Source organism: Bos taurus, chromosome Y (assembly GCF_002263795.3).
Source record: "Bos taurus isolate L1 Dominette 01449 registration number 42190680 breed Hereford chromosome Y, ARS-UCD2.0, whole genome shotgun sequence".
Taxonomy (NCBI): domain Eukaryota; kingdom Metazoa; phylum Chordata; class Mammalia; order Artiodactyla; family Bovidae; genus Bos; species Bos taurus.
In genome coordinates this window covers 55,592,711-55,618,382 of record NC_082638.1, presented here as the reverse complement: position 1 = coordinate 55,618,382, position 25,672 = coordinate 55,592,711, and the positions used below count along the sequence as shown (strand labels likewise).

General features: G+C 42.7%; 1 protein-coding gene across 1 annotated transcript; it reads left to right on the top strand.

The window, feature by feature from the left end:
- Positions 1–7: 7 nt before the first annotated feature.
- LOC132344711 (zinc finger protein 280B-like) lies at positions 8–11,029 on the top strand. Its single transcript, XM_059884355.1, has 2 exons — positions 8–158; positions 9,231–11,029. Exon 2 carries the CDS (start codon positions 9,302–9,304, stop codon positions 10,931–10,933), a length of 1,632 nt encoding a protein of 543 aa, XP_059740338.1. The 5' UTR covers positions 8–158; positions 9,231–9,301; the 3' UTR covers positions 10,934–11,029.
- Positions 11,030–25,672: the final 14,643 nt, after the last annotated feature.

Genomic DNA, 25,672 nt, shown 5'->3' with positions numbered 1-25,672 from the left:
CCAATCGTCCTTGGCAGTGGACACGCCGGCAGTTGAAGCGGAGTCCCAGGCCTGAGGAGGCGTTGTTCCCTCGGGCCTGCCTCCTCAGACTTAACCCAGGGACTGTTTAGGTGCAGGTGAGCTGCCGGCAGTTCTGGCATCGCCGCCCACGGGAACCGGTAAGGACTGGGGCCTGGTGCGGCCAAAGCGGTGCCGGAGTGCCCAGGGAAGGGTTTCTCAGATCCCCAATCTGGCGGGGCCTTGCTCGGCGGGACGGCCTCTGAGGGCCCAGGAGGGAGTTTGAGGCCGGGCCTACAGGCCCCAGGCCCCTTTCGCCCTCTCCCCTCTCTAGTCTGGGTGTGAGCAGCTCTCCAGCAGCCTTCCTGTCCTAGGGGTGGGACGAGCCAGCTCGCGGAAAGGGCCTGTCATGCCCCCAGCCCCCCGCCCCTCCCAGGTCTCCTGTGGAACTTAATATATTTAAACACACACACATACACAAATCTTCACGCGGGTTTATGACTCGGGCCCAACCCGGTTCTGCAACCAGACACAGTCAGGCGGGCACAGCAAAAACAAAAAAAAAATCAATCTAGTGGCCTCTCCACTGCCGCGGTGCTTTGGTCGTTTTCCTGTTTGCTCTGCCTCTCCTCGGACTCCAGGGCTGCCCCTGTCCCTGGGGGCCCCGAGATTCAGGCCTTTGGTTCGAAAAGGTGGCAGATGAGGTATTTGTTTGTTTGTCTGTTTGTTTGTTACTGAGAGAAGGGAGGTGGGAGGAAGAAGCTCAGGGAAGAGGAGTTCAATCACTTGCTCTGGTTGAGTGTGAGACACCTGGTCAGCATCTGTAGGATAGGACCAGGTAGGGCCTGGGGGTTAGAATGTTTCAGGAAGACGTGACTCACCCTGACCTTTCCCTCTGCCCAACCCCAGGATGTGACCTTCTCTTGCCTGGGAAGGGCACTCAGGTTTTCAGTGTGCCCCTGAGGTAAGGTGACAGACATTTTTACAATAAGGAACAAAGTTGTGTCTTTCTTGCCTTCCGTTTTTCTCCTTTCATTCATGGGCTGACATGTTGCTGTAGAGAGAGAGTTCTCCTGGGGATTAGCTGACCCTGATTGCGGGTGGTGACTTCAGGGCAATCATGGTTTCAGGTCACTCTGAAGCTCTCTGAGTTGAAACATTAAAAGCAGGCAGGGAGGCTACTGGCTTGCTTTCTCCTGCATTCTTGAAAGAAAAAAAAGTAAGAGCACCATGGGTTTTAAGCTGTGTAGAGCTGACTCCTACCACTTGGTGAGGCTAAAATGGGGCAATGCACATATCCTAAGGTTTTAGCTACAAAAGCAAAGTAATGAAGGTATGGGAATTCCCTTGTGGCCTGGAGATTAGGATTCTTGGCTTTCACTGCAGTGGTCTGGATTTAATTTCTGGTCAGGGAACTGGGACCCCACAAGCCAAGCAGCGTGGCCAAATGAATAAAGTGGTTCATTCAGAGAAAATGTGTTGTGATTTAACATGTTTACATGGGATTACTTGCTCATTTTTGCACCTGTAAGAGCTTTATTTCATTAAGTAATTGAACTCCACTGGATGGGGGTGGGGGAGCATCTGAGTTCATTTCATGCCAGTAAACAAGATGATAGGTAGCTTTATGCCCAGCAACTTGTGCCTACAGCTCTGTTGCATAGTTATCTATTGCTGGTACAGCTTTGAACTTGACAGCATGTTTTGTTTTGGTCACAACATGTGGCTTCATAGGATATTAGTTCCCCAACCAGGGATCGAACACAGGATCCTGGCAGTGAGAGGGCTGAGTCCTAATCAAACCACTGGACTGCCAGGCAACTCCTGTTTTTAGGTGTTTTGGTTTGTTTTGTGTTTTTTAAGTTTTACCATATTTATAAGAGAACTCTTCTATGTGTAAGTATGATGTGAATGATATTATACCTCGAACTGTTTGTGTTGTACATATTATCTCAAAATTGAATAGTTTGAAAAAACTTACACTTGATATCTATTGATCTAGAATCCAGTTGGGTAGTTTAGCCTCAGGGTCCCTCCTGAGGTGGTAGTCAAGCTTTTATCTGGTTTGGCAACCTCTGAAAACTTGGCTTATTGAATGTAAGTTCTCTCACTTGGCTGTACTCATGAGGCCTCAGTTCCTCCTTCTGTGGGCCTCTCCAAGGGGCTGCTCGTGTGGAGGCTGCTGTCTTTTCCCAGAATGAGTGATTCAGGAAAGAACTTGAACCCACGATAAAGTGCAGTCTTTTTTCAGATGTTACACATCTTCACTTCTGTATTTGCTTAGTCTCACAGGTCAACCCTGTGATAGTTTGAGAGAGAACTACATAGGGGTGGGAATATCAGAAGATGTGATTCACAGGGTCATCTTGAAGGCTGGCGACCATACCCATTAATCCACCATGACAGCCTTTCTGCATATGATCTCAGTCTTGTTACTGTGAGCAAATTATTTGGCTTGTGTTCACTTCTTGTGTGCTGTTGCTTCTGCTGCTAAGTCACTTCAGTCATGTCTGACTCTGTGCAATCCTATAGACAGCAGCCCACCAGGGTCCCCCAGCCCTGGGATTCTCCAGGCAAGAACACTGGAGTGGGTTGGCATTTCCTTCTCCAATTCCTGAGAGTGAAAAGTGAAAGTGAAGTCTCTTAGCCCTGTCTGACTCTTGGAAAACCCCAGGACTGTGGCCTACCAGGCTCCTCCATCCATGGGATTTTCCAGGCAAGAATACTGGTGTGGGTTGCCATTTTCTACTCAATTCTTGTTTATTCAGTGATATTCTAGCAAGTCTCTTCTTTGTCCTGGATTAAGTTTTCTGTTTCTCTGGACGGTTCCCATCAGCAAACAGACTGACTATAATGTCACCTCTCGTTAAAAATCTGTCTTTTGTGACACATCCTGCTTCTGCTTTTTTCATTTTATGTTTTCTTATTATGGACTTCTGCAGAGTTGTTTGTAGAATTTTTTATCTCCATTTCTCTCATTTTCCTTTAAATCCACTCTTGTCAAGATCACCAGTGAATTCCAAATGTTTAACTCAGTGGTCAATTTTTATTTTTTTTATTTTTTAAAAATTTTATTATTATTATTATTTTAAATTTACAATATTGTATTGGTTTTGCCATATCAACATGAACCCGTCATGGGTGTACACGTATTCCCCATCCTGAGCCCTCCTCCCACCTCCCACCCCATACCATTCCTCTGGTCATCCCAGTGCAGCAGCCTCAAGCCTCCTGTATCCTGCATTCAACCTGGACTGGCGATTCATTTCGAATATGATATTATACATGCTTTAATGCCATTCTCCCAAATCATTCTCCCCTCCCTCTCCCACAGAGTCCAAAACACTACTCTATACATCTGTGTCTCTTTTGCTGTCTTGCATACAGTGTTGTTGTTACCATCATTCTAAATTCCATATATATGTGTTAGTATACTGTATTGGTGTTTTTCTTTCTGGCTTCAGTCTTTATAATAGGCTCCAGTTTAATTCACCTCATTAGAACTGATTCAAATATATTCTTTTAAATGGCTGAGTAATACTCCATTGTTTATACATACCATAGCTTTCTGATCCATTCATCTGCTGATGGTCATCTAGGTTGCTTCCATGTCCTGGCTATTATAAACAGTGCTTTGATGAACATTGGGATACACATGTCTCTTTCAATTCTGGTTTCCTCAGTGTGTGTGCCCAGCAGTGGGATCACTGGGTTGTATGGCAGTTCTATTTCCAGGTTTTTTTTTTTTTTTCTTATTTTTTTTAAGGAATCTCCACACTGTTCTTCATAGTGGCTGTATTAATTTGCATTCCCATCAATAGTGTAGGAGGGTTCCCTTTTCTCCACACCCTCTCCAGCATGTATTGCTTGTAGACTTTTGAATTGCAGTCATTCTGACTGGCGTAACATGGTACCTAATTGTGGATTTTGATTTGCATTTGTCTGATAATGAGTGATTGTTGAGCATTTTTTCATGTGTTTGTTAGCCATCTGTATGTCTTCTTTGGAGAAATGTATATTTAGTTCTTTGGCCCATTTTTTGATTGGGTTATTTATTTTTCTGGAATTGAGCTGCAGGAGTTGCTTGTATATTTTTGAGATTAGCTGTTTTTCAGTTGCTACATTTGCTATTATTTTCTCCCATTCTGAAGCCTGTCTTTTCACCTTCCTAATAGTTCCTTTGTGGTGCAGAAGCTTTTACGTTTAATTAGGTCCCATTTGTTTATTTTTGCTGTTATTTCCAATACTCTGGGAGGTGGGTCATAGAGGATCCTGCTATGATGTATGTCGGAGAGTGTTTTGCCTATGTTCTCCTCTAGGAGTTTTATCATTTCTGGTCTTATGTTTAGATCTTTAATCCATTTTGAGTTTATTTTTGTGTATGGTTTAAAAAGTGTTCTGCTACTGCTGCTAAGTCACTTCAGTCGTGTCCGACTCTGTGCAACCCCATAGACGGCAGCCCACCAAGCTCCACAGGCCCTGGGATTCTCCAGGCAAGAACACTGGAGTTGGTTGCCATTTTCTTCTCCAGTGCATGGAAGTGGAAAGTGAAAGTGAAATCACTCAGTCATGGCTGACCCTTAGCGACCCCATGAACTGCAGCCTTCCAGGCTCCTCTGTCCATGGTATTTTCCAGGCAAGAGTACTGGAGTCAGGTGCCATTGCCTTCTCCAAAAAGTGTTCTGCTTTCATTCTTTTACAAGTGATTGACAAGTTTTCCAGCACCACTTGTTAAAGAGATCGTCTTTTCTCCATTGTATACTCTTGCCTCCTTTGTCAAAGATAAAGTGTCCATAGGTGTGTGGGTTTACCTCTGGGCTTTCTGGTTTTTTTTCCATTGATCTATATTTCTGTCTCTGTGCCAGTACCATATTGTCTTGATGATTGTGGCTTTGTAGTAGAGCCTGAGGTTGTTATTTTATTTAATTTATTGGCAGCCTTTATTAGAGCAGTTCATTTCCTCCTCCCTGAAAAAAAAATGTTTCATTTGGATTATAGAATGCTTGTCTTTCCTGCTTCTCTTCTATGTACAGTTCTTCCAGATACAATGTGTGACCTTTGTGTCTGGCTTTATTCAGATGCCATGTTTTCTTTTCAAATATTTATTTATCTAGCTATGTGGCATGTGGGATCTTAGTTCCTAGCCCAGGGATGGAACCTGTGCAGAGTCTTAAACACTGGATCTCCAGGAAAGTCCCCTAGTTTGTGTATTTTCAAGATTCATCCATATCTTGGCTGTATAGCAGCACATTTTTTTTTTATGGCTGAATATGGTATATCAATATGGTATGTGGCTTACCTGTAGTCCATTGTGAGCATATACCACCATTTATTTATCCATTCATCAACTAATGGATAATATTTGGATGGTGTATTCTTTGTGGCTATTGTGAATAATGTTGCTGTGAACACTGTTTTTGCATGGACTCAACATTTTCATTTTTTATGGATATATACAAAAGAGTGAAATTTCTGGATCATATGGCTACTCTATATTAATTTTTGAGGTACTGACAAACCACTTTTCCAAAGTGATTGTACTATTTTACAGCAATTACATCAACAATATATGAAGATTCCTTTTCTCCACATCCTCTGCAGCACTTGTTATTATTCCTCTTTTTGATTACAGCCAACCTAATGGTAGGAGAAGGCAATGGCACCCCACTCCAGTACTCTTGCCTGGAAAATCCCATGGATGGAGTAGCCTGGTGGGCTACAGTCCATGGGGTCACTAAGAGTCAGACACGGCTGAGCGACTTCACTTTCACTTTTCACTTTCATGCATCGGAGAAGGAAATGACAACCCACTCAAGTGTTCTTACCTGGAGAATCCCAGGGACAGGGGAGCCTGGTGGGCTGCCATCTATGGGGTCGCACAGAGTCAGACAGGACTGAAGCGACTTAGCAGCAGCAGCAACCTAATAGGTGTGAAGTAGTATCTCACTGAGACTGATTTACATTTTGTTACGGGCTTCCTTGGTGGCTCAGAAGGTAAGATGTCTGCCTGCAATGCAGGAGACCTGGGTTCGATTCCTGGGTTGGGAAGATCCTCTGGAGAAGGAAATGACAATCCACTCCAGCATTCTTGCCTGGAAAATCCCATGGATGGAGGAGCGTTGTAGGCTACCATCCATGGGGTCGAAAAGAGTCGGACATGACTGAGTGACTTCACTTTCTTTCACTTTCAATCATGTTAAGCAGTATTTTTTGTGATTGTTGGCCATTTGCATATCATATTTGGTGAAAAGTCCATTCAAATTATTTTCCTGGTTGTTAGATTTTTTTTTTAATTGTTGTAAAAAAACCAAACATCTAACTTAAATTTTTACCATTTTAACCATTTTTACGTGCTAAGTATTTCACACAATTTCATCAGCCTTTTTGGAGAAAGAAATGGCAGCCCACTCCAGTATTCTTGCCTGGAGAATCCCATCGACAAAGGAGCCTGGTGGGCTACAGTCCATGGGGACACAATGAGTCATACACGACTGAGCAACTCACACAAGTACACACACACACACACACACACACACAGAGTCACAGTGTTGTTTTGTTTTTGTTGCTGTCATTTTTTTAGCTGTTCTATGCAGCTTAAATGACAGTTTCCTGGTTGAGAATCATACCCAGGCCCCTGATAGGAAAGTTTGGAGTCCTAACCTCTGAAATATCATGGAATTCCTTATCACATTGCTATGAAATAGATCTCTACACCTTTTCATCTTGCAAAATTGAAACTCTGTACCCATCACCTGTCCCATTAAACAACAACTCCTCTTTTCTTCCCTGTTTCCATGGACCCTGGACTCCATCATTCCACTTTGTTCCTTTCTATTGCTTGACTATATTAGATATTTCGTATAAGTGGAAACATACACTTTTGTCTTTTTTATGACTGGCTTATTTCCTTTGGCTTGATGTCTTAAGTGATCATGAAGTTGTAGCTTGGGGCAGAATTTCCTTTATATGGCTTAATAATGTTCCATTATATGTATGTATCACATTTGATAGATGTTTAGATGCTTCCACCTCTTAGTTGTTGTGATTAGTGCTGCTTTGAGCATGGCTATGCAAATATCTCAAGACCCCATGTTAACTTCTTTTGAATTTATATTCAGAAGTGGAATTAATGAATCATGTGGTAGTTCTATTTTTAATTTTTTGAGGAGGCTTTAGACTGTTTTCTGTAGCAGTTGCACCATTTTAAAATCTATCCATAACACACAAGGTCCAGTTTCTGTACATACTTGCCAAGAGTTTTCCTTTCCTTTCCTTCCTTTTACCTTTCCTTTCCTTCATATGTAAACACACACACATGCACGAACAATTTTTTTCATATCCTTTCCCATTACTGTTTATCACAAATTATGAATATAGTTCCTTGTGCTACACAGTAGGATCTTTTTTTATCTATTCTATATATTAACATTATAGTTTGCATCTGCTAGTCACCAGCTCCCAATCTATGCCTCCCCCACCCTTCCTCTCTTGGTAATCACATAGTCTGCTCACTATGTCTGTGAGTCTGTTTCTGTTTCACAGATGAGTTCATTTGTGTTATAGTTTATAGTCCACATGTAAGTGATACCATATGATATTTGTCTTTCTCTTTGTGACATCCTAAGTATTATTTTTAATGCTAATGTAGAGTCAAGTGTTTACTTGACTTCATTTTCAGAACATTTGTTGCTACTGTATAGAAATGTGATTGACTTTTAAAATATTTATCTCATACTCTTCAAGCTTTTTATTAATTCTAATACCTGTGGTTTCTTTGGGATTTTCTATATATAAAAGTATGGTATCTCCAATATACTTTGACTTTTTCCTTTCCATTCTGAAGGCTGTTTTTTGGTTTGTTTGTTTGTTTGTTTTAAGCAACAACAACAATTCATTTTTCTTACCTGATTGCTCTGGTTATAGAACTGCCAGTATAATATTGAACCAAAGTGTGGAATAGACTTCCTTATGTTGTTCCCAATCTTATAGGGAAAGCTTTCAGTGTTTCATTATTAAGTATGATTTAGCTGTGGGTCGTTTACAGGTACCCTTTGAGAAAGTTCTCTTCTGTTCTTAGTTATTAAGTGGTTTACTTTAACCCCTATTATGAAAAGGTGCTAGATTCAGGGAAATGCTTTTTCTGCAGGCAGATGTGTTTTTTGTCCTTTATTGTGTTAAAATGGCATAATGTCGATTGACTTTCATATAATGAACCAACTTTGCATACCTCCATAAATCCCACGTGATCATGGTATATAATCTTTTTTATATGTTGTTAGGTTTTGTTTGCAAGTATTTTGTTGAGGACTCTTGCATCTGTATTCATACAGAATATCCGTTGTGTGTGTGTGTGTGTGTTTGATGTCTCTGTCTGATATTGGTATTAGAGAAATACTGTCATGACTTTGCCTGATATGTGGGGAAGAGAAATGTGGAATGAAGGATGAAGCATTGTTGGATTTAAGTTTAGTCAGGATTAGAGGGAGAAATTTAGGATGTATAAGTGTGGCTTTGGGGGTGAGATTATCAAGAGAGTTCATTCTCAATTTTCTAGGCCTGTGTTAAGTGCTTGACATTGAATTATGCTGTTTGTTAACTGTGTATAGATACTTTATATTTGAATTTGCTACCTATTTTCTGTATTAACATTTATGAAATTAGTATGTGTGAATCAGTTGTAATGTGCATTTAAGATAACTTTTTGTCCAATTTTACTACAAAACAAGATGCCATTAAATAGCTGACGCTTTTTAAAAAGAGCTTAACCTTAAGTCTAAGAAATAAGCATGTTTGTCTTTAAGGTGCGGAAACACATTTAAAAGTTATAAATTTGCCCAAAAAGATGCAGCTGGTGTGTGATTAACTTAGAATTCCAGCTTCATCTTCTTTGACTCCAAAGTCCATGTTTCTAAACACTGTACAATAGTGCAGTTGTAAAAATACTCGTGCTTTACATGTGATTTCTCCTAATGATCAGTGGTGGTATTCTGTTTTTTCTTTATCTTTCTTTTTTTTTTTTACTTAGAAGAGATTAAAATCAACATGGAACAAAGCTATTATTCTTGAGTCATGTAGACTTGTAGTCATAGGTTATTCATCTTTCATTTAGTCTCTTTGATGCTCAGTATCTTTATTTGTAAGATAAGGGTGTTTATAACTACCATAGAGTTTTGGAGATAACCAAATAGCACATTTTTCTGTACTTAACTAATATGTAGTATATTTATACCTAGGTGGCAGTTTATTTAAAGGAAGCACTGGGACTTGTGGTCACACCCTCCAAGAACAAAAAAGTATTTAAAATATGGAACCACCATGGATGTCATGTGAAGAAGAACAAGAGCCAGAACCACAGAAAAGTGAGGGAGAAACCAAACTAGTAAATGATGAAGATGCTGAACTCATCTTGGTTGGAGTGGAACATGTACATGAGGATGATGATGTGATCTTTGTTGGGATGACCTCAAATTCAAAACCAGTCATTTCAAACGTACTGAACAGAGTTAACCCAGGTTCTTGTTCAAGGAGAAATAGGTATGGTCACTTCAGGAAAGATAATGCTCAGAAATTACAGCCTGTTAGTCATGTGACTCCTACATCAGAAGCAAAGACTGTCTTGCCACTTTCTGTCTCTGAATCAAGATCAACAGATAGTCCTATTATTATTGAGCCTTTGTCCAAAGCGGATTCTAAAAATATTTCACCACAAATAGTGCCTAATAGCTTTTCAGAGTTATGTTCTCCTTTGATTACCTTCACAAGTTCATTGCAGCATCCAGTAGAAACAGCAGTTTCTGCAGGAGATATGGATAAAAGTCCTCGTGTATCAAAGCGACTTTCCACTTCTGAAACAAATAGCACAAGTCCCAAAAGGCCTACACTCAGTGATGGAATTATAGGAGAACATTCTTTAGCTTTGTCCCTTTCAGGTACTTTTCATACAGTGACTACTCAGCAAAGCACACCAGACAGTGTTCATAACTCATTAAGCCATGTTCAGAGTGGAGAACCTTGTCCAACAGCTTTTCCAAAGGACAATGTTCATTGCAAGCCTGTAAGTCCTTTAGGGGGAAATGTATTGACAAAAACTGACTTTCCAAGTGTATCAAGTCAAAATAAGTTTGCTGATCCCACAGAAGGCAATCTGATTGTGTTACTTCGTGACTTCTACTATGGACAGCATATAGGAGATGGGCAGCCAGAACCGAAAACTCACACAGTCTTTAAATGCCACAGCTGCTTGAAGGTTCTAAAAAATGTTGAGTTTATGAATCACATGAAGCACCATTTGGAACTTGAGAGGCTGAGATGTGACAGCTGGAAATACCACACCACCTGCCAGCACTGCCACCGCCAGTTTCCTACGCCCTTCCAGCTGCAGTGTCACATTGAAAGTGTCCACACTTCCCAGGAGCCCTGCACAGTCTGTAAAATCTGTGAATTGTCCTTTGAGGCAGATCAGATTCTCTTACAGCACATGAAAGATAATCATAAGCCTGGTGAAATGCCCTATGTATGCCAGGTTTGCAGTTACAGATCATCATTCTTTGCAGATGTGGATGCACATTTCAGAGCATACCATGCTAACACTAAGAATTTACTTTGCCCCTTTTGTCTCCAAATTTTTAAAACTGAAGCACTATACATATGTCATTATAGACAGCACTGGGCAAAGAGTTTTCACCAGTGTTCCAAATGTCGGCTACAATTTTTAACTTGTAAAGAGAAAAGGGAGCACAAGACCCAGTGTCATCAAATGTTTAAGAAGCCTAAGCAGCTAGAAGGATTACCTCCTGAAACAAAAGTTGTTATTCAGGTATCACTGGAACCCCTTCAACCAGGATTGGTGGAAGTAGCATCCATTACTGTGAACGCATCTGATTCTGAACCATCACCCCCCAAATCTAAAAGTAGGAGGTCAAAAAAACCCAGTTAATTCTACTTTAAGTAAGTCTGAAGCAAGTATTTCAAAGTTATAAACTCCATTAAAAACAAAAAATTCAACTATAGCATGATTCAATAATAAATACAGAGAAACCAATGTGTAATTTATGTGTTTTTGTTTTAAATACATGGAACATAGTTTCGTTTGAATATTGAGATGTTATTTAAAAATATATTACCTGTTTTTCATACAGTTGTCTTAGCACTAAAAAGTATGTGTGCGTGTGTGTGAGAGAGAGAGAGAACGAGAGAGGTGGCGAAAGGAAAAGTAACAGCCTATTTTGGTATTTCATGTTATTTGTAAGTTCGAAAGCTCTGCTATACATATAATCTGTAGAGTGTTTTAGCAACATAATTTTCAACTGTTTTCATGCCTTGACTATCTCAATATTAACTATATAGCCAGATTGGAATGGCTTTGTTATTGTATGTTCCCTTGTGCTGCTGAACTCTCCGAAGTGCCTCTGTTGTGCTGATCTAAGATAACCTGGCTCCAAAAGCCTGGTGTGGAGAAGTTGATGGAGAAGCTATGATGTGAGTTGGGACCAGACATGGGATTTAGTCAGTGGAGAGCTGTGGCTTCTTGTCCCATTGGAGGAAGAGGTATGCATTCCCTCCAGGCATGGAGCCAAGGCAGAAGGAACACTGTCTCAGAGTGTCTTTACCTAGCCCAGGGACATCTCAAGGAAGCCAACCATTTAAATGCCTGTGTTTGGTGAGAGGCCCCTGCAAGCATCAAGCAGGCCCTGTGTTATCATTGACTGCAGTTGGGGAAGCAGAAATAGTTAATAGAATGAGGCATGGTTCCTGTGGACCTCCTGTTGAGTGATCAAAAGGGGAATTTTGATTCATTCCATCCCCTTTCCCATTTGGCTAGCCTTTAGTCACAGTGAAGTAGCCATATCTGTCTCAGTCACAAAAGTAAAAGTACAAAAGTAAAGCAAGTTAAGATTCCCAAGTAAAAAAGCCTTGACATCCAGTTTGATTTGTACTGGACCCATAGTTTTAACTGAAAAGGATCAAACACAGGGAATCTGTTCAGTTTATGAATTGGGCTAAATTTAGTTCTCTTACCCTTAAGCTACAATGGAGTTGTCTGAGAATAGTAAATGTAGTGGATACGAAGGGTCCAGGGTGACTAAACCCTCTATAGAACTTTTCCTTACCTTTTCCAGTTACATGTATCTTACCCTAGTTGAACACGTGAAGATTTCAGTTTTGTATCTTATCTTGCCTTGAATATGAATGTATTGCAGTTAACAGCTAATTCTTTGTGTGGGTAATTTCCCATTTTATCAAACTAATACTGATTTTCAGTCTTACTTGACACCGTCTAATGTGCAGGAATTGTCTCATTTATTTCAGTAATTATCAGGTCATAGAATTATTATCCTTCCTCTACTCTATCCAGCTATCTAGTCTGTGATTATACTTGTGGAAACCTTTTTACTTGCGGTCTCCAAGAGCTCTTTCACAGACCTGCAGGGTACCCTCTAAATATTGGTTCCTGAACATCAGCACACTTGGCTTCCTCTGTGTGTTCCTGGAGTTGAGTCTCCTCCTGGAGTTGAATGCCATACTTTCTCCACTTCTGGCACAGTTACCTAGCAATCTCTGTGCACCATTCAAGGAACCTGGCATCCTGGCTGTATACCTATGCCAGGAGAAATCTCTCCATTTCCTCTTCCTTTCTCCTCCTCTTTGTCTCTCCCCACTATTTTTTCCCCTTCCACAATTTATTTAAATGCTCTAAGCTTTCACAAAACCCTGGGAAGTGGTAATCACCAAGGTATTAGCATCCATCTCAGAACGGAAGCGGAAGGAGTACAGATGACTAAGCTATAGTAAGCCTATTATCTCCATTTTAGATAATTTCTTGAGTGTAAATTCAAATACAAGTAGGTTGTATTTATTTATTCAATGCTTGATTGATTGGTTTGCACTTTGAATATATTACTAGGCCTTTCCAGTTAATTTTCTTGGGCCAAAGCACTTTGCAAAGTGTCAGTTTAAACCACTTTTAGTTGTATAAAATGTGTGTGTGTGTGTGTGTTCTGATCTTATGTGAGAAATCTATGTATAAATAAATGTACAGACTATTGCATTCTTATCTCCTTTATTCTATTTCTGTAGTAAAAATACGAAATGTTTTATTTATATGTTTTTACTGTTGCTTAGTATTTTGAACACAGTTACTGTTGTTTGCTCTGAAGTATGCTCATCAGGAGTACAAGTTGTATTTATTGCCAAATAAAAAGGTCCCAGGGATATGGTCCTTGACTACTTCCTCTCTTCCATTCTCTGTCATTCTACTCTACTATTTTCCCCACTGGTGCCCTGTTTTTTGACAACACTGGCCTTGCTTTTCCTTAAGCAAATACATTTCTTGCCAATCCAAAAACTTTGCAACTGCTGTTCTTCTGGAAATGCTCTTCCCCTAGGCCTGCATGGCTTGCTACCTCCCTTGTTTGAGCTTCACCAGTGCTGTTCAAATCACACAATGAAATCCTCAACCCCCTCCATTTCCTCCTCCTCCTTAAAGGCACTTTAAGTCTCTACCCTCTTCTTACCTCTCCAGCCTAAATTTCCTACTTTACACACACACACACACACACACACACACACACACACACACACACAAACTGAGAAGAGATAATAACATCAGGGCTTTGCGTCTTAGAATTAGCTTGAGTCAGTTTCTGTGCCTGCAAATAAAATATAGTTAATAGTTGAGTTATTTCAGGAGCTTCCTCTGTTTTTCTGTTGATACCTCTGTATTTTTTTCAGGCAATGACACTTTGTTTTGTTTACAAATGTATTGAATATCTGTCAAGATCACTATTTTGTTATTGCTCTTTGTGAATTCCTTGTCTACTTTGCTTGTTCTTTCAGGTAAAATTTATTGTTTTATTAATGTTGCCAAAACATTCTAAGTAAAATTACTATTTATAGAAATAAAATGTTTTTTACAAAAATATTTCTGCTGTCCATATTTTTACAAATAATGGCATATTTCTATTTTTTTTCATAATCTTATTGTGTTTGCCACAAATTCTAAACACTGATGTGTAAATGGGTTTTCTTGTTCTTAGTACCATCAAAGGCAATGAGGATATGGCTTAATGAATTTCTATTTCTGTTTTTAGATTTTAAAGAGAATTGTTTTATTGGAAAGTTTACAATATCTGTTGAGACATTTCCTTTTCTATCTTTCTCCCTTCCTTTCCTTTTTTTCCTTTCTTTCCCTGACTCTCTTCCTCTTTCTTTCCTTCCCTTTCTTTCCCCAGGGTTTTGCTTGACTGGATCTTTCCTGAAACAAAAGTAGTTCCACTCAGATTTGAACATTATAGTTTCAGAACCACATTCCATTTCTCATTTCTAGTACTGGAATTAACCTCCTCTTCCCCTTATTAGATTGCCACAGTTGTATCAGTGTTTCTAATTTTGTTTTTCCAAGAAGCAGCTCTTGTTTTCTTATCCCAACAAGTTTTATTTTTGTTGTTTTCTATTTTTGTTTCAATTCATATATACCTTCTACTTTCCTTACGACTTTTTCCTTATAACCTTGTCTTTTAAAGGCTTTCTTTACAAATTTTAATGGAAATATATTTGATTTACAATGTTGTGTTTCAGATGTATACCACCGTGATTTAATTATACAGATACATATCTATTCTTTTTTAGGTTCTTTTCCAATATAGGTTATTACGTGATGCAGAGTCTTTCTTTCTTTCTTTTTTTAAATAGATTGTTTAGGGCTTGACCTAACTTTATTTAAATAGCAAATTTTGTCTAAATCCCAAATATTTTTATGTATACATTTTTTAACTAATATTTCATTCTCTACAATTTTTTGGCAAGTTAATTCCAAAGATTTCACTCTTTGCAGGCTGAATGTTTTAATTTATAGTTTACTGAGAATTAAGTTTTCCTTGGAGCTCTGAGGGTATGTGTTTATATACACTGACATGTCTATATACACATCCTTTTCAGATTACTACATTTTTTTTAGTATATATAAATGTATTTTAAAGCTATTTTCTGTTTGTATGGTAAAAACATGAAATGTTTTAATTCTAAAAATTTGTTTCCCCAAATGAATACAGTATAAAAAGTAAAGGTACAAAACTATTCCTTTGAGAATAATCCCTACTAACAGAACTTGGAAATGTTAAAAAATTATGCATAACACTTACTAAAAGTGGTAAGAAAAACTTTATTCAAAGTAAGAGTACTAGAGCTGGGTCTTATAATACAGGAGAGATTGAGCTTTAAGTCTGACTCCAGTAGGGACACAACTAGGATTTATAGCTATGGAACAGGATGGGTCCATGGGATTGCAAATAGAGACTAGGAGACTGCAATGAACAACAACAACAGAGTGGGTGTCAGTGAATGGAAACTTATTAAGAGGGCCATAAGGGTGAGGGTGGATTCTGGCTCAACTGAGAGGATCATTGCTGAGGCTAGGCAAGGCTGATAAGATATTGAGGCAAGTGATAAGGAATTTGATCTGATACTGAGGGTGGTCAGATCAAGGGTGAGGTATGTTTTCTAAACTGAACTAGCAGATTCTGGCTTAGATTGGACTAAATGGGCAGGCGCCCCGGGATAAATACATGGCCCAAAGTTGGCAGTGCATTAATGAACTACTGCTGCATAACAAATTACCCCAAACTAACAGCTTAGATTGGACTAAATGGGCAGGCGCCCCGGGATAAAGACATGGCACAAAGTTGGCAGTGCATTAATGAACTACTGGTACATGACAAATTACCCAAACTAACAGCTTAAAACAATATTATCTCATACTGCTGCTGAAAGGAATCCAGGAGTAATTCAGTTGAGTGTTCTGGTTCAGGGTTTCATGAGATTGTCGTCATCTGAAGCCTTGACACGGGCTGGTGGATTTCCTTCCAAGATGGCTTACTCACATAGCTGTTGAAACCAGTTTCTTTGCTGGCTGTTGGGAGGAAGCCTCAGTTCTTTCCCATGGGCCCCTCTACTGGGTTACATGAGTGTTGTCAAGATACTACTAAGCTGGCTTCTAGAGTGATCCAAGAGGATGAGCAAGGAGGCTGCAGTGTCTTTTATGACCTAGTCTCAGACACTTCATTTTCATTTCTACAATATTCTAACATTAGAAGTGAGCCACTAAGTCCAGCCCACATGTGAAGGGGAGTATAAACATCCACCCTTGAAAGAAAGGACTTGCGGACATCCTTTAAAACCACGTGGTACACACATGGCCACAAAATTGTTTACATACTTGTATGTCCAAAATGCATTTTCCTGCCAATGCTTTCAAATAATTTATCCATTATAGCATTAACTTGTAGTTCAGGGCCTTGTCATCTAAGTCAGTTTCAGATATGGATCAGGGTCTACTTGTGCAATATCTCAAGTGTTCAGTCGTTCAGTTGTTTTCTAATCTTTGCGACCCGATGGACTGCAGCATGCCAGGCTTCCCTGTCCACCATTAACTCCAGGAGCTTGCTCAAACTCAAGTCCATTGAGTTGGTGATGCCATCCAACCATCTCATCCTCTGCCGTCCCCTTCTCCTGCCTTCAATATTTCCCCCATTAGGCTCTTTTCCAATGGGTCAGTTCTTCACATCAGGTAGCCAAAGTATTGGAACTGCAGCTTCAGCATCAGTCCTTCCAATGAATATGCAGGACTGATTTACTTTAGGATTGCCTGGTTTCATCTCCTTGTAGTCCACTAGACTCTCAAGTCTTCTCCAACACATCAGATCAAATTATACAAGTGTAGTTCCTCTAGACCTGATGATCTGTAAACAAAAGAGATGAATTATTCTGCTCACTTTCACAGCCAACATACAGTGCTGGGTCAGGCATAGATAACCTTTATAGACACTCCTGTTCCAGAAAGGGGAGGGGAGTGGGAGTCAATAGTAGCAGTTCTGAAATCCCACGGGTTCTTTTTGGCAGTCCTTTGATTAGCATTTAAGGCCTGGAAACTTCCTAGGCTTCAGTCTCTGAATTTTTAATTCTGCTCTCTGACATGATTCCATTGCAGGAAAGGTGGGTAGTATATGGTTACAGTGAAACAGTCTCCCTAGCCTGCTTCCTGCTTGTCGAAGGTAGAAGTCCAGAGCTCTCTTATTTTGTACTATTGCTGGTCCTTTCAGTCCAAGCTGAACTTAAATATGTTATCTTAAAATCTTGGTATGTCTCCTGATAATCTTACTGGTTTTCATGGTAAAGCACTCCACCCGAAAGCCACAATCACACATGTTTTCATAAAAAGTCCTTCTCTGTCTTGGTTTTCTGCTGAGATAGCTGAGGGATAACACCCTGAAACTTGGTAGAAATCTTATTGTTTGACTGAAATGATCTCTGAGTGACACCCCTAAACTCTTTGGAGGGCATTGGCCTGCCTAAATAATGCCACGAAGCATCCCCTTCCAGCTTTCTGAGGCTTAACAAAGAATTTTACAGTCACACTCATCTTTAGACAACCTTTATTTAAAAAAAATAATAAGAAGAATGACCTATACGTGATGTAAATGTTATATTTAGACCATCTTATATCAATGCCTTGTATATGAACTTGCTTGAGAGCCATTAATTTTCGCATCTTCTGACATCTTAAAAGACTGGAAAATTTCCAAATCAGCAAGTTCTGTCTTATTTTTAAATAGTCTTTCTCATATTTATTTATTTATTCATTTAATTTCCCTTCATATTTTACTATAGGCAGCAAGAAACCAGGAAGCACTTTTGGCTCTTTGGCTGGAATTCTCCTTGGCTAGATATCTCAATAAATAAGATACAGTTTCTCCTTCCAGGTCATTAGGTACATTTTCTACTTTTCATAAACTGCAGGTGTAGTGGCCTTTCCTCTGCCCACTCTCCAGGCTCTTTCCCCTGCCTCTCTTTTCTGCCAGGCATCCAGGGTGCACCACTGTGATTCCACTTAGAACTTGTTTGCTCAGTGAGATAACGGGGATTGATTCCCTGGCTTCAGTCCTTCTGCTGGCCAGAGTCTATGTACCTTCCCCTAAGACCTTCATGTTTTCGCTATCCAACTTCCATCACCTGGCTAGATCAATTCCGACAGCTCATACTCACAAATGTACTGGCAGGGAACTCTATGTGCACACATGTGTGTGTACACAGTAACATCCCTGAGAGGAAACTTGCACATATGCAGAAATACAAGCTTTCTTCTCCAGGAACATGAATTTTGGTAAGCACCCAACTTTCTTTGTCCTCGTTGTTTTCTTTCACTTGCTCATTAATCATGTCACTTTGCACTTCTAACTATGTGCTGCTACTGCTGGTAAGTCACTTCAGTCATGTCCAACTCTGTGTGACCCCATAGATGGCAGCCCACCAGGCTCCCCAGTTCCTGGGATTCTCCAGGCAAGAACACTAGAGTGGGTTGCCATTTCCTTCTCCAATGCATGAAAATGAAAATTGAAAGAGAAGTTGCTCAGTCGTGTCCGACTCTTCTCGACCCCAAGGACTTCAGCCTAACAGGCTCCTGCGTCCATGGGAATTCCCAGCCAAGAGTACTGGAGTAGGGTGCCATTGCCTTCTCCATCTAACTCTGTGACTTATCCTCAAAGGTTTCAAAATCTTGACATTTGCTTATGACAGGGATCGACCTGCAGCGCTCGCCATGAACAGCTGTATGACATGAGTGTGTGTTCTGCATTCTCCCATCACCTTGAACAGCTTCACAGTACCAGTCTCTACGTTGGCCTGATCCATTGCCTGTGCATTCCTTCAGGGGACCAGAAAACAAGGACCTCTGGGCTCAGCTGACTTGGAGAATCGCTTTCTCGGTGTGCACCTACCTAGGTCATTCCTTGTCAATGTTGTGGCCCTCTTGCTAGCTTACCACCCGCTATGGCCCACAACATTGTGAGTGAGGCTCTCTGTTCTTCCTATCAGTGTAGCTTTCTATGTGCACCTATATACCTGTGCCACCAAGTGCTATGTCCATATAGCAGAAAAAGGCCAAAGAGACGCCTGAGCCTCCAAGAGCCCCAAGAGACTGTGATAGGCCTGGGTCTGAGCCAATGTTGTGAAGATGCTCATGGATACAGGGTCTCTTCCAATACAAAGAATGGAACCTGAGGCCATAAAGGTAAGGTGGTCTCGCTACACGTCTTCCCTTCTGTTTAACACTTCCCATGCACACGGAGTCCCCGAACAGATGATGCCCTGGAAAACCTTCCCTTTCTGGGACCACAGCTAATGCCTCCCTTGGGAAGAAAGAAGCTTTCTATCTCAAATGCACCAAGAGGGCTTGAAACACCCAAGCCACAGTGATTTGCTAAATGCCAAAACTCTCAGTTGCTCTCAGGCCCAGGTAGGACTCCCTACAGGCATGCATCTCTGATTGCCTACACAGCCCACGTGCCAAGGAAGCCAGTCCCCAGTTAGGCCCGGGGGCATCCAAGATGGTCACCTGGAAGGCAGCTTCCTTCTGAGTGTCACCGGGTGCAGATCCCCTACGAGAAAATCAGAGCTTTTGCTCCAGCAAGACTTCCAGAATCCTCTCTCAGATGCAGACACACACTATTGCCTCTCAGGCCCCCAGAGTCAGAGGCAAGACCCCAGAGGAAAGAAGGAGTTCACGTCAGGACTTATAGTACACACCATGGTGTATCTTTGGTAGGACAGCTATTGCCTAGACCCTGGACCCTGAAAACCAGCAGGCCTCTAACTGCCCCCAGGGGCTTCCCTGTATCCCACTCTCCTGAGGTCCCTTGGGACATGCAATTAGCTCACCTTCCTTGCTCCCTCCCCGTTTCCTCCCTCACAGGCTCATCCGGGCAGAGGGTCAGACACTTACACCCCGCTGCGCTTTCCTTGCCTTTCTGCACTGCCAGGGAGGCAGGCTAGAAGTGCCTGTAGGCATGCCACACACACACCCTGTCTCTCCTAGGATGCCTGTGGTTTTGCAGGTACAGCTTACTTTAGCATGTCTCGCGTTTTGTGTCGCAGTTTGTGCCACTCTCAGGGAGGGAGTGTGCTGGCTGATGGGCTGCTCCTGGGCAGCACTGGCCCAGGACCTTCCCAGTTCTCCTTCTCACATGTGTGGAACAAGTCTCCAGTGCAGCAGGCAATCTATGCCCTTCTTCTTCAGGTATCTGCTCAACTCGGCAGGACCTTAGCCTCCTCGCCATCCTGGGTCTTGCCATAACCACGTCCACCATTTCAATAGGCCGGCCACGGCCCCCTAGACTGAAGGCCCCACAGGCAGGGGTTTCAAAGCCCCACCCCACCTGATTGGCCCTTTGTGAATCCTCAGACCATGCACCCCCTCTTCCTAGTCCAAACACACCCAACAACATAGTAGTTATGGTGAGTGTGTTTTGTAATTGGCCTAATTGCAGATATCTGGAGCCACGGTCTGGAGTTATCACTAGCCATCCTTTTCTTGTTCCCACCCTGGACAGGGTCACTGCAGAGATCCAGTGACAAACCACCTTCAGACTGGGGACGCTCCTGCCTCCTCTTATGGTTGTTCAGCACCTTGTCTCCTGTAGCCTTCATCTCTGCATCTGCTCTGGGCCACACATACACACACACACACACACACACACACACACATACACACACATATAAACACAGCCGACACAAGCACATGCATGTGTACACACACATGCTCAGCATGGGACACAAACACAAACAAGGTACACAGGTGTTTCAGAAGGTTAACACAACTGAGTCCTGCAATGTCGGAGATGGTGATAGTAGGCACCATGTCCTTCCCTTGGAGCTCCCTGTCCACCTTCCCCGAACTCTTCTCTATTTTCCCAAGGCAGCTTGAAGCTGCTTCCAGCGCAGCATGTGTGGTGGTGGTGAGATGCCGAGTGGTGAATGTGGAAATTCACAGAAGATCCCAAAGTCAGCACACAGGTTCACTGGGACCCTGGAGTAACAGGAGTAACAGTAACAGGAGCCAGGGGATGGCAGGACCCATGGAAGAATGATTCTGAAAAAAAAAAAAAACCCTTAATTCACCCTCCCTCTAATAGTATCACCTGGACTTTGGCACTGCAACCACAGCTGATTTGAGGTACACTTGCTTCACTCATGGACACACCGAATCCCCAAATCCACAGTCTCAGGGGGTCACTTGCACATGCACGACTCAAATTCAGGCTCCAAAGCCAGCTTGCATGAGTCTGAGCATCCCCATTTGGGAAAGGACAGTGTCCTAGATACTACACGACTGTCCCTTCAGGGCCCACCTCCACACTTCCTCTCCACATATGTTTCTGTCACTTACGCTCATGGAAGAACCTTCCTCCCCAGGGTACTACTTCAGGGGATCATCCCACACATCTTTGCTGATGATCTGCTGGCAAAATGAGTAAGGTGAGCCAGCAACCAAGAATTCCATAATCAATCGTTAACTGTGCAGGTCTCAAACCACCACACCTCAGCAATCCTGTTCGATTCTAAGCAGTTTTGGCCTGACAACCAGCTCAGAAAATTAAGGCTCCTGGTGTCCAGCCTGTGGCTGGGTGCTCCCCATTCGAAGCACCAGAATCAGTCGACAGGAGTGGAATGATGTGCCCTATACCCTGCAGAAGACAGGGGAGATGGGTGCGGATCTCACACCCTTGCATACCCACACTCTTCACCCTGGGAGCCATGTTTTACCAACGATGTCAAGGTAACTATACTTAGTGATCACTGTGCTCAAGAAGTAGGGTTGGTCCTGAATGGAGAAGATCACCTTGCAGGGGGAACATGGATGGCTCTGCAACTGCACCTGCCAGGGTAGGGAGGAGGGAAAAGTTTTCTGCACCTCCTCCTCCTCCTGAGCAGCGGACTCCAAGGGCAGCAGAAAGGATAAAGCTATGGCCCACAAGCAAGGGATGCCCTGGATGATGGCACTCCTCCGAGCCAAGTCAGGCTTCCTCCTCTGATGGTTCTTGCGCATGAACTGAAAGTAGGCCCTGCAGTTTTTCTCATGCTCAGACCTCAGTTCCACCTTCATGGCGGCCAGTTCCTGCAGTGCATCTTGCCCCAGAAGCTCAGTTGATCTCCTGGGCCTTTCCTGGCCCTGCTCCTCCATCATCTTCTCTTCAGCTCCTGGGAGGACCCCTATTGCTGCTCTTCATCTGCCACAACCTCCACCTCCTCCATGATGTCTTCTGCAGGCAGCTGGAACCCCCGCCCGATCCCTGCCGCATCTCCGTCCACCAGGGGCTCACTGTCGTCCACTGCCTCCAACCTGAAGAGGGTGGTCTCTTTGCCTGGCATTACAACTAGTGGCTCCAAGGTCCCAGCCGCGCAAAGCATCAGGATGGCAGGCCACAGGCCCCAGCAACCCGAACACCAGGGCTTACAACTAAGATGGTCTGGGGTCCCAGGACACTCCTGCATTCTTCTGACCGCCTCCCACACTCCTCTTGGCCCTGGTCGCAAGCCCAGGCTGGGGCAGATACGAAGGGATGGGTCATAATAGCACAACAAGTGGTGCACAAATGTGGCTCAGGCTGCAGTAATCCTGTGGGACCCACTAGCTCTTTGGGGGCAGGGAGTGAGGGGGATGGTAGGGAGATGGGAGCTCGTGTGTGTGGGGTGGCCTTAGGCTGAAGAATGGGTTGGAAGACAGCACAGGACATGGTGGACAGGCTCTGGGGATATCAGCCAAATAGGCGGGGCCCTAGGTGGTGAGCCACTCTCGAGCTGCTGGCCAAAAATTAGTGCAAAGCCTGAGAGCGTGGTGGGTGGCACCCTTACGGACACATCCCTAGACCAGATGGCATCTTCGACGGTTCCTGGTCTGCAGCCCACCCACGAGGCATATTCTGCTCCAGGGAGGTAGTGGGTTTTGCATCTGCTGCTAGCCCAGGCACAGTCATTGACCAGGCTCTGGAAATTCCAACCACAGGTTCCTGCTTCACAGTCCAAACACCAAACTCCTGTGTCCCTCGGGCCCGTCAATAACTGGGAACTCTCCCTGAGTATCAAAGGATAAGCAGGGGCACCACGTGCCTGGATACTTTAATCCATGGGATAGAGAACCTGTTCCTGTCTGGATGCTAGGGAAGTAGGGAAAAACCCCACTGTTTGCTACAGTTGATCTCCACTGTTCAGGGACACCAGAGCCTTAGGGTACAGAGCTTAATCTGTGTCTCTTTATCTCTGCTTCTGGCATAGCACTATTTTGGGCAATCCTTCTATGTGTGTACCAAGGGCTGGTGTCTGTGTGTCTGCATCTCTCCACGTGGCGCTGTTGCTGTCTGGCACACTCTGGATACCAGTGCTCATATGAGAAGCTTATCCATGGCGTGAAGGCAAGCCCTTCTCCTCCTTAGTGAGTTGCACCAATGGGAGATCCGATTTTTTTAGTCCACGCGTTCAGATAGTTCTTTCTCAAACTTGAAAGCTAACAGTGGGTGGTCACTGCTGAACTGCAGAAGGGGCCTGGCGACCCTCCTTCCATTGCTGGACAGATATGAATGCTGCACAGGCCTGAAGTGGCTTGGCCACACTTTGCACAGATGGAGAAATGAGGCATGCCCTCCTGGCATAAGGGAACTCCCTGAACATTACTCGAATACCTGCCAGGGAGACAGTAAGGACAGCTCCCCTATGACTTCCACGACCCACCGGTGCCAGAGACATGCACGTCTGCCCATGTACGCTATTGAGGCCCTTTCAACGTGTGCCAGGGTCCAGCCCCAGCACCATCCAGGGATACCCTCAGGAAAAACGGTGCCAGCAAGAGAAAAGTAAAGGAGAGAAAAAGAGGCTGATATTCCCTGGTTTACGCAGAAAGCCAATGAAGCCCCTGACACGGGACTTGCTCTGTTCACAGAGGCCACAGGCGCTCTCTGAATGGAGCGAAGATGCAAAGTGCCTTCTCGATTGGGTTTTAGAAGCCCTGGCAAAAAAAGTGAACTCAGAGAGCCTCTGGGCTCAAGTGAATCTGCCTGAGAAAAAGAGAGAAATAGAAAGAAACAATGTCACCGGGAGACCCAGCTTAGGTGAAACGGGTCTGCAGCTTTATTTTGAAAAGGGGCTTTTATACCCTGAGTTACACATTTCCAGGAGTGAAAGATACAAAGTCATGCAGAATCAGCTCAACACTCCATCAGTTTTACCTTTATCGAAACCAGGACATTTTCTGCATAACTTTCCCCCAAAGAGGGTCTTATGTTATGTACATTATCTTCTGGCCCTGTGACCTGTTAACATTTTGTGACTCTTTCTTGATAAAGGTTGGTCAACCTGAAAACCTGCTTTCCCTTTATCTTTCCAGTCTGCAGTCCCCCTCAGGAAACAGAGTTACATTCTCATGGAGCAAAGGTGCAGTGGATTACAACAAAGAAAGTACTTATTAACTCAAGAGGCTTATGTTGCTAATACCAAGTCTACTGCTTGTTTTTCTTGCATACCAACTATACTAGCTAATGCACTTACAGGTGCACATTGGGTAAAGGACAAGGAAACTCGATAGCAAACATTGCCTCAACAATGCAGTGTTATTCTAATAAAGCTTTTCTTTTTTATCACTCGATGGTTATGCTTGGGGTGTTGTGAACAATCATGTGCATTAGTTACAAGAGTGTGGATAAAACTGCCAAGCAAGCTAAAATAGTAACAGAGGGGTTAGATTTAAAATGTTCCTTTCAATCCCAGGAGACTTATTAACTAGAGCCCTAAGTTGGTTTTCTTCAGAGAAAGGTGGTTGGAGAGAACCCCCTGTTAATGTCAAAAGAATTGGTGAAAGGCATAATATAGTAAACAGTAGAGAGACAGATTTTGGTTTTGGAGCAGATGCTCGAGCAGGTCCAGGGAATCCCTTGACTTCTGATCCGCCTTTGCCTGTCAGGTCTTCTCCTGGCTCCTGGCATCTTTCCTTTTTTTATTTTTTTAAAACAGCCAGATGTAATTCAGTCACGAGCTTCTGAGTGCTCTGTCCAAGAGTTCTGACAATACAAGGAAGAATAATTATGAGAAGCAGAATTAGAGTGGCCACGGCAGCATAGCTAAAAATAGTAGACAGAATGTTTTTTTCCTGAAATAAGGTTCAAAAATATAAGAAAAAAGGTCATTTGCTGCTCCTGAGGTGGAAAAATCCAATGGGAATGTTCCATGGTCTTTATCTGAGTGTGAAGTTTGCCTAAATCTAAACTAATGCTGGAGCTATTCCATACCCCCGAAATATGATTTCTAATTTTCTCCCAGTTATAATCTGTCTCGTTTACTTTCATGGGTGTTACACAAATCCACCAGTAGTCGGCATGACAGGACAGTGACAGGTTTACTTTTAATGCCTGTAATTCAGTCCCAATATGCATTACTGCTTCCTCCAGGGCATCTACCTCCATTTCTAGTTTCCTATCTATAACTTCCTGCCAAAGCTAAAGAGCCATTTTTAGACATGAACGTGAACGAGAACGTGAACGTGAAGTCACACAGTCGTGTCCGACTCTTTGCGACCCCATGGACTGTAGCCTACCGGGCTCCTCTGTCCATGGGATTTTCCAGGCAATTTTAGACATAGTATTAACATATTGAGCAGTATGCACTTTTTGAGTCAATGATATTGCCGCCACAGTGACAGAGGTAATTGCAGTTATTAAAGCTGATATTCTCAAGAAAAGCAAGCTCACAAACAGTCATGATCACATCAAATCTTGTAATTGTTGCAGCACAGCAAGACCACAGTTATCATACCAATAAGTGAGTGCAGTCACAGGCACCATAAGATAGGGTGGACTTC

What these genes read in the sequence shown, in the direction of transcription:
- LOC132344711 (XM_059884355.1), top strand. Translation starts at nt 9,302, where the DNA reads ATGGAACCACCATGGATGTCATGTGAAGAAGAACAAGAGCCAGAACCA.